At 39.2% G+C, this 11,785-nt stretch overlaps 1 protein-coding gene across 1 annotated transcript; it reads left to right on the forward strand.

Annotated features, from left to right (window-relative positions):
* The first annotated feature begins 982 nt into the window (after window positions 1–982).
* serpine2 (serpin peptidase inhibitor, clade E (nexin, plasminogen activator inhibitor type 1), member 2) lies at window positions 983–11,357 on the forward strand. Its single transcript, XM_071919644.2, has 9 exons — window positions 983–1,208; window positions 3,432–3,710; window positions 3,955–4,182; window positions 4,782–4,979; window positions 6,484–6,682; window positions 7,574–7,671; window positions 8,457–8,543; window positions 8,689–8,772; window positions 10,752–11,357. The coding sequence occupies exons 2-9, from the start codon at window positions 3,449–3,451 to the stop codon at window positions 10,787–10,789; spliced, it is 1,194 nt and encodes a 397-aa protein (XP_071775745.2). The 5' UTR covers window positions 983–1,208; window positions 3,432–3,448; the 3' UTR covers window positions 10,790–11,357.
* The last annotated feature ends 428 nt before the right edge of the window (window positions 11,358–11,785 follow it).

Consider the following 11,785-nt stretch of genomic DNA (forward strand, 5'->3'; position numbering starts at 1 on the left):
TGTGTGTGTGTCAAGCATCAGGTGGCCTACCTTCCCTGAGGTCCTTTTAATGGGCTTCATGCATGGGTGTCAGTTGGGTGCAAGGTGAGCCAAAAATATTATGTTGTAGTTTTTGTCGTTATAATGAAGCGCAAAGCCCAAGAAAAAGAAAATCACCAGAAATATATTGGGAAGTTATAAAATCACACCAGGGGAGCATTCAGGACCAGTGTTTCCTTTTAAACTGATAGTTTGGTGACCAATATCTAATAAGTCATCACACTGATCATAATATTTTGTTAGTCATCAGTTATTGCTTCACTTTGTCCCGAGAAGTTTAGTCCATATATGGGTTTGAAGTTTTGGTGTCAAATGATGGACTTTGCCATAGTTTAGGGTTTTGTGAATTTACGCCCCTGCTTGAACAGTTGCATTCTTCTATTGTGAAAATTATATTTTACCATCATATCATTTTATAAAAGCAATAAGACAAACTGAGTTTACTGCTTAATCTGAGGGCTCATTGGCTGGCGTTGCTCATATGCTTTGTACTCATGTAAGCATGGGTGCGCATCAGTAGGCCCTCAGTAATTTTCCATTTTCTTATCAACATATAAGTAAAGATGACTACTTTTATTGTTGACGTACATTGCCTCCTTCATTGTCACTTCCTATTGTAAACAATTTACAACTTTGTATCTACGTCAAGTTAGCCAGGGTTACCCAGAATAAGACCGGAAGTGTAGTGATCTTGCCTTCAAAATAAAAGAGTTACACTTTTCACTTGTACGGAAAATATAAGCAAGGATTTGGGTGTGCACAGCAAAAAAGTTATCAAAATATTCGTATTATAAATAGAGCGAACTTATAACAGAGTTGGACACGTATCATCGTGTTGCATGGTATTTCAAAGGGTTTGACTTTGAAAATTCTGACCGGAGCTTTTGTTTTTTATTGTGGGTTGACACTCGTCAAGTTTGGCACCTCATGCCTGGCTGTCTGAAGAGAAGGCGGAGTTCAGTTCATAAAAGTCCTCCATGAAACAACGTTGGAGTTAGTAGTAACCCTCACCTTGACAGGAATAAAGGGGTTCTTCAGTCCACGCTGGGTACGAACCTAAATTTATCGCTAGGACGATTGTGTGTATTGAAAAGAAGACTGCTTGGCTGATGCAGGTTACTATTTCACCTGCGGTGCAAGTCTAAGTAACGTTATCTCATTTGGCATAGGTAAGGACACTTGTTTATTCACTTTGTTATAATTATTAAATGCAAAACATGGGGGTACACGTACGGTTCTACCGTTTTAACTTTTAACTTTATCAGCACCCTTTAGTCTGCGAAGTCCGGATGAATTTTTCCTAAATAAATATTTCTCCCATAATCAGCGTAACATTGTCTTCACGTGGGACCAGGTGCTCCCTGTTTTATTCCTAAACTTGTGTACAGTATTCTGCAAATGTATCGCTGTTGTACCTGGTAAATTGTACTCTGTCATATCTCTAGTATCATTTCAGTTATTTACATAAGTCAGGGTACTTGGTTTCTGCAAGGAGGGTGCTTCATAACCTTCAGAGTAAAGTAATCTTGGTTTGCTTCAGTTTAGAGTCCATGCAGACTGGACTGGGTGATCATAGTTCATGAGAATATAAATGTAGTGGTTGTTAAAATATTCTATCTTGTGTTTTGCCGCAGTTGTTTTCCGTTCCTGAACACTTAACGGGGAGATAACTTATTTCAAGTCCCGACACATGCCGTTCTCTCATATGGACAGACTGGCAAGCCAAATTCCATTAAAAAATCTGTCAATTTACTGATCGGCAAATATACATACCCGGTAGAATGGCTTAAGAGCGATTATGCATTGATAGGGACTACTCTTTAATTCGGCATACATCCACTGCCCCCATCATAACTTATTTCAACAAAATGTCTACTTTTAGAATTGGTTCGCTTGTTATTCCCACTATCTTCCTCCACCAAAATGCACCTTGGTGGGCGGTTGCTAGCAGTGTGAACCAACTCTAAAAGTTGAAATTGTATTGAAATGAATGCTGCTTGGTGGGTTATATGTATGCCGAATTTACTAGGAGACACTAATTATTCGTAAAAGGTCTTTAGTCATATTCTACAAGGTATGTATGTTTGCTGATAAGCAAGGGAGCATCAAATTTCCAGAGTTTTAAAAGCAGTTTGGCGCGACGTTATTTATTTCCATTTACTTATTTTCAAAAGATTTTGAGGAACGTTGGCAAGATAGTGCCAGAGCTTTAGCGGACTTGTTTCCAAGGAATAGAGCACGTCAGCTATAGCCTACATAATAGCGTAAAATTATTCCACAGTTCAAACTATGACTGTGGGGGAAAAAATCATGATAAAGCCCATAGGCTATAGTGCACAACTTTCCTCATACCAGTTATATTTGTCTAAGCAAGCCGTTCTTTAAGACAATTATATACTGGCTGGCTCTTGTGGCTACATTCATTCTGCTTCATTTATTGGAATGCAGGCTGATTCATTTTCCTAAAATAGTTTGAAAGACTTAATTCACTCTAAAATGAAAGTGACACAAGGGGCCAGTTTCAGGAAAAGTACTTTGGGCGGGTCGTGGTTTCAAGGGATGCTAATTTACCTTATTCATATTTAGACACTGTGAGTAAGAGTTAGTCAGACCTGGCACTGGATAAGGGCTATTGTTGCTCGTGCCTAGGGCCACACTGGGGTTTCTCAGCCACTGTGGAGGCATTCAGGAAAACGTGCTTGAGTAGAGGTGTCTGTTATGATTGTGGTTAACCATGATGAGTCATGTCAAAGGGATATCTTGGCATTTTAGAATTTCAGTCTACTGTTTTTGTTTTGTTTTTTTCACCTGACACTTGGCACATATATACAGTATGCTGAAAGTTTAGTTAAATACTAACAAGCCATTTTTGGAATAATTGAGCACGAAGAATCCCTCCCTCACAATATGACTAAAATGACTAACTAAAATTAAACATGTCAAGGTATTGCTTTCAGACTCGGACAATATTCCATAGCCTCTGTTCCCAGATAGACTTGTTGATCAGGCTGTGTTGGATAGTTGTGAGAGAGAGAAAAGTATGGTTTTCGCCAGAGCCTTTCCAACTCTCTCCCGCCTACTTGGAAGTTGGAATGGCTATGGATGTCGATTGAATACCAGCAGCCTTTCCATGAATCTGTAGTGGTAATCTCTGATGGTAGGCCTCATACTATCTACTGAAACACTGACAATTAAAGATGCTCAGCAATGAATAATTTGTGCTAGAGCATCCAGTCCTTTCTTTGAACTCCTCGCGGGAGTTGAGGTTTGTTCTCCTGGACCCTCTCCACCAAGGTGTTTACAAAAATAACAGGTCAACAGGTGCTAGAAACTGAAGACTGCAATGGTTCATCCAAGGGGACTCTGACGTTCTCCTCTTTGTTTCTTACTAGGTGCTCTGGAGATCAATATGAGGCACCTCTCTTTATTGTGCCTATATGTGCTGGTGACCTTGTGTGGCCAGAAAGGTGTGCTGTCCCAGGTTCCCTCCTATGGCGAACGGGGTTCTGATCTGGGTTTGCAGGTATTCCAGCAAGTCGCCTGCTCCAAGCCCCAGGAAAATGTGGTGCTCTCACCCCATGGAGTGGCTTCCATCCTGGGCATGCTGCTACCAGGAGCCCATGGAGAAACCCGGAGGCAGATCCTTACTGCTCTCCGCTACAAGAAAAATGGTAAGGACCTTCATTGGCAGTAGTAGTGCGAAAACTATTGTGAGGGTGTATTTTTGGATTTATGCTTACAAACATTCCCAATGATCTAAACTTTGTCGTAGGATGAACCTTTGTCTGTTGAACCTGAAACTTTCTTTGATATGAGCTCCTCATCGTGCCTCCAGAACTTGTTCAGGTCGAACATTTGAACCGTACACATTCTCCCCTAATAAGACATGATTCAAACTTTACTTGGTCTGCACAGGCCCTTACAAGATGTTGAGGAAGCTGCACAAGACCTTGACAGCCAAGTCCAACCAGGACGTTGTGACCATTGCCAATGCCATATTCACCCAGGAGGGTTTCCCCATGGAGGACACCTTCACCTCTGTCAACAAAGCCAACTTCCAGTGTGAGAGCAGTACCCTAGACTTCAGTGACCCCCAGGTGGCAGCAGACGAAATCAACGAGTGGGTCAGCAATAAGACCAAAGGTAGGAGAGAGTAGTTGTTTTTTACACAAGATGACGGTTAAAAAAACGCCTCTCATACCATGTGTTTAGACTAACAGACCTAAGCATGTATATGCAAATGTGAAACTTAGAAACATGAATAATAAGCTGACAAAACCCTTCAAATTCCTTAGTTAACGGTATAGTTGCAGACCCTGTATGTATGCATTTTATTTTTTTTATTTTATTTGCTTTTTATTTCCTGTGATTGTTACTGTTGTACTGTAAGATGTACCCTGTATTGAACTTGAAATGGTAATATAATAATAATAGCTTTTAGACTGCCATTACCTTTTCAACCCACACCCTGCATGAAATGAAGATTCAATCTTTTTTCATAGCCAACAACACAAATTGAACCTACCACTGAACTCCTCCAGTTTTGAGCTGACTCCAGTGGAAAGTTAAGACTGAGAGTAGGCAATACGGTTAATTGTCTGATGCAAAGATGGGCGTTCCCTTGCTGGATACGATGCTGCATTATTGCTTCTTCATCTTTTCTCAAGTGAATATGAAAGAGATGGGTTTTTTTTTCAAACCTTGCTGATGGAGTCGTGTCCCTGTGTTGCATATTTATCCAGGTCACATCCCCAGCCTGATCCAACCGGACATGCTGGACCCGGAGATGACACGTCTGGTAGCTGTCAACTCCATCTACTTCAAAGGCCTGTGGAAGTCTCGCTTCCAGCCTGAAAACACCAAGATGAGGCCCTTCAACGGGGGCAACGGGAATGTATATAAAGTCCAAATGATGTCCCAGCTATCTGTCTTCAACATCGGTGAGTGGGGATCTGAGGGATTTCCACTCATGTTCACTCTGATGTGTGACGCTATGCATTTGAAGTTTACTTCTAAGTGGAACAAGTTAAAGGTCCCAGTGTTCATGATTTGGTTTTCAAATATACTATGACTCAGGATAACGATAATGTTCTTCATGATGTTTTGTAAGTGAATGTAGTTTAGTTAAAAGGGTATTTATGGAATGAATTTGAAGAATAAGTCCTCACAGGCCAAAGTAACAATACTGAACCATGATTGGCAGACAAGACCAGCTCCTCTAATTCAAATGTGGTAAACCTGCTGAGTGGAGGTGTTACAGTGAGTCTGTACAACTGTTGCAAACTTGACTGATATCTTTTTATGATGCAGTACTAACTAGTGCCAGTTTATGATTCTGAGGTCCGGTCTTGTTGAGCTGTAAAGTAATGGTGGTTTAACCATACTACATCACTTGGATAATATTTGGTCCTGTGTGAAGTGAAATGATATACCAGGCAGTCTTCTATATTTAGATTAGATGAGTTGTGTGAATGGATTCTCATACAGCGCTAGAGTTAAGCTAAGGACATGTTTGGCAGCCATAAGGGATAGTGGTTTGTTTCTTTTGGTTTTAGTCTGCAGTATATCACTGACTGCAGCTTGGATAGTCTGTCACTTGTTGCTTGGATTAATGTCTGTAAATTCATATGTATTACCATACTTTTGTCCTAAACTTGCAGAGAACACTGTAGGAAAAATATCATTCAGCAGGTTTCTAATATTCAAAACCACGTTAAATCACGTAGCTGTGGGTTTTTATGGTTATGTTTTATGAATATAATGGGATCCACATTGTTGGTTTTTATGATTTCATATGGTAATGTCCTTTGATGCAAGGTTTTATGGCCATTTTAAAAGCATGACTTTACTGTGCAGGCACATCTGCATGGACACTTGTGGTATCGCTGTGACTTTGTGTTCTTTGTTTGGCAGACTAACCCAGTACAGCTCATCCCTGAGGTGTACTGTACATTTATCATTCCTATTTTGCAACTCAAACCCCCACTAGAAGGGGAAGAGAAGAGAAGAGACAGGAGAGGGCGTCTTACTGCAGCTTTCTGCTTCTCTGATGTCTGCGTTTTCCTCTCCAAAATAAAACTTACAACCATTAGTTAAAATTCTGTGCGGCTACATTAGGACCCGCCTTCTCCCAGTCACAGTCCATTCAAGCCAACAGACAAACCAAAGCAAGACTCTTCCACCAGCTATAGTCTGTAAAATGAAACAGAAAGTGGGAGACTTGTAATATTTAGACAGTGATTGAAAATAGCAAATATCTCATAAAAGCACTGGAAAACAATCTGCAGTCATGTTAAACGGTAAGGGAATGCAGGGAACGAGCAACAACTCCAGTCACGCTGGAATTGTCCTGTAAAGTATTTTAATGGAATCTGAAAACATTGTAGAAGTGTGTTTGATACCGGTTACCGTCACCTTGACCCTTAACTTCTCTTCCTCTGCCAGGCCTGGCCACCACGCCCCAGGGACTGAAATACAAGGTGATCGAGCTGCCGTATCACGGCAACACGGTCAGCATGCTGATCGCCCTGCCTTCTGAAGAGGACACGCCTCTCTCACAAGTCATCCCACACATCAGCGCAGCAACGGTGCAGAGCTGGACCAAACTCATGCACCCCAGGAAGGTCCGCCTGCTCATCCCCAAGTAAGGCGCACACGGAGGCAGAAACACACACATAGCTACAATGGCTATAAAACATATTTACCTCCCTTGACTTTTAGCACATTTTCCTGTGCTACAATTTTGGGTTTCTGGCCCAAAATCTATGCATGGCTTTTCTATCAAAGTGGATTGGAAATTTGATGATGTGTAAAATGTGTAAAATCTAGTTTGTAAAAGTGTTCACACCCTTTACTCTTTTGGAAAACTCATTGGCAAAACATTTCATGACATATTACTCATTATTTATCTTTAGGTCAAATAGTACACAATTTTGAATAGAATTTATTTTCAAACTTGCTCTCATTTTACCTTTCTTGCTAGGAAGTCTTATACCAGGTTTCTGCTTCAAAATGCTGGAGCACAGTGTGGAATACCTCTGTCACTTGTGGATGGCACTTTATTTGAGTGCCTGTGGTTTTGAAAGAGAAAAACTATCATCCTTCCATCACTATATACATGTAACAGTACAGAAGGTGCACTTTCTCTCAGTGAAGACATTGGATAGAACTATCCATTGTTGTGAAAAATGCACCTCCTACATTGAAAATGTGCAAAAAGTCAAGGAGGTGAATACTTGTTGTATACACTGTATGGTGTTGGTTCCTGTGATCAGGTACAAACGTGTTTATTACCACATGATATGATAATGGAACATCTTTTTATGTCAGTAAGTGTGGTTAACAATGTAATGAGACTAGTTTTGATTTTGTTGTAGGGGTTGAGGAAAGCTCAAGTATTTTCTGAGTTTAGATTGTGATGGTTTCATGATGGGGGACACAATTAGCACAACACTGGTCTTGAACCACTGTCATGATTTAATCAATGCATTGTGTGTGTGTGTGTGTGTGTGTGTGTGTGTGTGTGTGTCTGTAGGTTTACAGCTGAGGCAGAGGTAGATTTGGAAGCCCCCCTCTCAGCACTCGGGATCACAGACATGTTCAGTGAGAACAAAGCTGACTTCAGACACCTGAGTGAGTGAAAGCAGCACAGTCCAAACTCAAACCTGACACGGGACCACCAAGTATTTACACCGGTCTCATTTGGACATGACCACGACTTGAAAATATGAAAGGACTGTTGGCTGTTTACTGCTACGAGAGCCAGTAATAACTCTGAATCGTGTCTAGCTGTCCGGTGTGAAAAGCTGAATCACTGCTGTTCTTTTCCTTTCCAACAATGTCTGCTCCCCAAGTGATGCAATGAAAGCAGCTCTGACTGAAGTGCTCTAGCACCACCATGTGGTGGAATGTGCTTATGAGTTGGAGTTTAGAGGCGTAATCATGAATCAACTAGGCTTCCACTGATATGGGTTTTTGAAGCCTGATACCAATATTTTTGAATTGAGCCCGCCAATAGCTAATATTTGGTGCCCATATCCAGTATCCTTAAAAAAAAAAAATTATAGGTTTTCATTGTTTCCCTCTGAAACAGCATTTAGACCATGGGAGACTAAAACTTTCCATTGAAACACAGAATAAAAATAACATTTGTGTAAAGTTGTGTGCAATCTGACCAAAATTTTGCTTTCATAGCACTGGAATTCAGGTGAATATTTTCCATAAACAACCAGTGTAGTATTGACCAAGTATACACTTAATATGTAATCAGACTGACTGCGTCATATCCATTATATCAGGTGGACGACACTGACTGGCCGATATCAGATTTTAATCAAAGGCCAATGTCGGCGTGATATATCAGCAAACCAATATATTTGTCTAGCCTTAGAATTAATATTTATATTGTATTTTCTCAGGTGCTGAGCCTGTGCATGTATCCAAGGCACTCCAGAAAGCTAAAATCGAGGTGAACGAGGATGGGACGAAAGCAGCAGCTGCCACCAGTGAGTGTTCTTGGACTGTATTTAGCAGCCGAATATGAAGCCGTGTGCTTTAGTTCAGGAACATCTAGGTTTATATTGTGGTGATATTTATGCTATTATATAGTTTTCCGATATGATTTAACAATGTGCTTGCCTTTGTGTCTAGCTGCCATTTTGCTAGCCAGGTCCTCTCCACCCTGGGTCATTGTGGACAGACCTTTCCTCTTCCTCATCCGACATAACCCAACAGGTACGTCTCCTATCTGCCTGGGGGCTCACTCACCTTTGAAAGGAATACTGTGTACTCCCCTCATTGGGGGAGCTGAATGTTTAAGGGGTGTGAAGGGCTCAGCTATAGAGGAGGAGCTTTTTTACCACCCAGAAATACAGGGAGCCAAATACAGGGTGCAACATATATGATCTCACATATATGAGATCCTTAGACATTCAAATGTAATCGCTCACATACTGTACACTATGGAAATACTCTCATAAATATTACTCAAATATAATGAGCTCAAAATAATGCAAAGTCCAACCTACAGAGAACAGAAGCCCTTATAAAAAACATTTTACATTTTATAATAATTTCATGAATTAATTTCATGAAGTAGTTTATTCATTGATAAAAACAGAATTATGAAATAGTATTATGGACACATTTAATGAACATTTTAATGAATTACTATATTTTTTTATCTATCTATTCATTGATCAGTAATAATCACTGAGCTAGTTTATAATAATGAGGTAGGCACACTAGAGCCTCCATATTCTTGGGGGTGGCACACCAAAAAGTTTAATTGCATGATCAGGAGATCAAAAAGTCATTGCAGTGTGGCAAATGCAAATATAGTCTTCAATAATAAGGATCAGGATTTGCATACTCTTTAAAGACAAACAGAATATAAAGCTTTACCTTAATATCCCCTGGCCATGTTGAATTCGGGTCTCCCTTTTTTTATTTAGTTTATCAAATTTAGTACACTGTTTAAGTTGTGGAATTGCTTAAATATCTGGAGTGACTGTGGAAACAGGATCAAGTCACTTATAAATTTCACTTGTCTAAGTTGTTTTTATTTTTACCCTCTTACATTTTCAGATGTAATACAAGGGTAAAACATTTGAGAGGCTGTAGACACTAAGTCTAAGGCAGATAGCAAAATATAAAACAAGATCTATTCTAAGTGATAAAAAACTGTACACTGAATTGATATTCTAATTGTATCTATTTCTTCCTTCAGTCCATAAGTACAATAAAAACACAGTCTTGAGTGTGCTCCATTTTATTTTCCATTTCTATTCCTTTTGATTTGGAATAAAGGCGTAATACATACAAATCAATAAAAATATTTGTTAGTACCCATAAAAACATAGCTGTCAATCAATGCAAGATCCCATTGAAATACAAATTTTTGAGTGGTCATTTAACTAATACACTTAATTAAAATTGCACTGAGTTGGAGAATTTCCATGTTATTCCAGTGGCCGAAGACAGTTTAGTTGTCCCGCCATTGTTGTAACACTGGCTTCCTAGTTGGCGCTCTTTGGAAATAAGCCCATCAAATTATTTTTATTCCAGCCTCCTTCCATTTCTACTGAAATAGTTTCATTCTCAAGTGAAATTCTGTCACATGCTCTAGTGAAATCCTCACATATACACTAGTAAAAAGTTCACACATACAGTAGTGAAATAATTTCAATGGTGTGTGTGAGACTGTTTCAGTGTATATGTGAGAACATTACAAGTGAATATGAGCCCAATGCATTTCAGTAGTGTATATGAGTATTTCAATAGTGTATGTGAGAGGTTTTCAATAGTGTATGTAAGAAGGTTTTAATGGTGTATATGAACATAATACATTTCAATAATGTTTGTGAGTGTTTCAGTAGTGTATGTGAGAGGTTTTCAATGGTGTATGTGAGAGTGTTTCATTACATCTGAATGTGTAAGCATCTCATATATGTATGTGAGAGGTAAAATGTGTGTATGTGCAAGGTAAAGTTTGAATTGCGTCCTATACGGCACCTCATAGAAAACAATTCAACATGCTCTGTGAAGCCCCATGTCTATTGGTGGAACATCATAGTCGTGACGGGTATAACGTTTGTCTTCTTCACATTCTTATTGACATAGAGCTTCAGTGTATTTACGTCTCACCTTGAGGTTAAAGTATTTGCCTAAAACAATTTGATCTTGACTGAGAAGGTTGTTCTCTCTGTCCTCAGGTACTATTCTCTTCATGGGCCAGATCAACCAGCCTTGAGCTTAGCTAGCTACAGGGAAACCATCACTGGCCGGGCCCCTGGTAGCGTCACAGGCCTGCACAGGAAATGCTTATATACACACACGCACACACACACACACACACCCACCCACACACACACACACTCACACACTTTGTTTGCTGTAGACTTATGTACAATGTGGACATATGATAATATGATTTGTTTTAAGTATTGCTTTTTATGTTACTCATGTTCTCTGTAATGCATAACACGCTTTATGAAATGTTTTGCAATGACTAAATTTCCAACTATTTTAATTTTTTGTATACTTTTTGAATTTGTTACCTTTTTAAAAGACCGTGAATGTCAAATATGTGTATTGTAGGATATCAGTTTATTTATCATTTCACTGTTTCAGTTTGGAAGTACTCCATCTCAAGTCATTTGAGTTGCACTCCATCTATCTAAGTTATGTCATTGTGCGTTCCCACGTTGAACATCATGCATTTAGCTACTTTGAAATGAATGTTTTCCCTCATTGAGGAAGAGTCTTCTGTTGTCAAACTTGCTTAATATTCAATAAAGTAAATACACATATTTATAACATCAATGAGTTTATCGTAATTATTTTGAGTAATAGAACTTCTGTGAAGATGTATGGGTAAATTTTGTAGTGTTATATTTTGTTCTAGTGTGTTGTCAATTATAAAACAGATGATTCTGGTCCTCAGTTATGATTGGCACACAGTCACATTGGAAATCATTGTAAAATACCCAATAAAGTCACTCCTGTGACTGCATGTGCTAACCAAAACTCACCATTTCTTACAGAACTTGTGTGTCACTTAGAAACTATTTCATTTAGCTACTGTTGAAGAATATTGCTGTGCATACAAATAAAATGGAATTATCATTGATTTAAAAAAAAAAAAAAGATTTCTTTCGTTCTACAATGGAGTCTTACCGCCGTTCTATAAGGAGGCCTTTATTTACAGTTACATTTAGAACTGCTTTTTATAACAGATTCTGTATGC

Source organism: Centroberyx gerrardi, chromosome 6 (genome assembly GCF_048128805.1).
Source record: "Centroberyx gerrardi isolate f3 chromosome 6, fCenGer3.hap1.cur.20231027, whole genome shotgun sequence".
NCBI lineage: Eukaryota > Metazoa > Chordata > Actinopteri > Beryciformes > Berycidae > Centroberyx > Centroberyx gerrardi.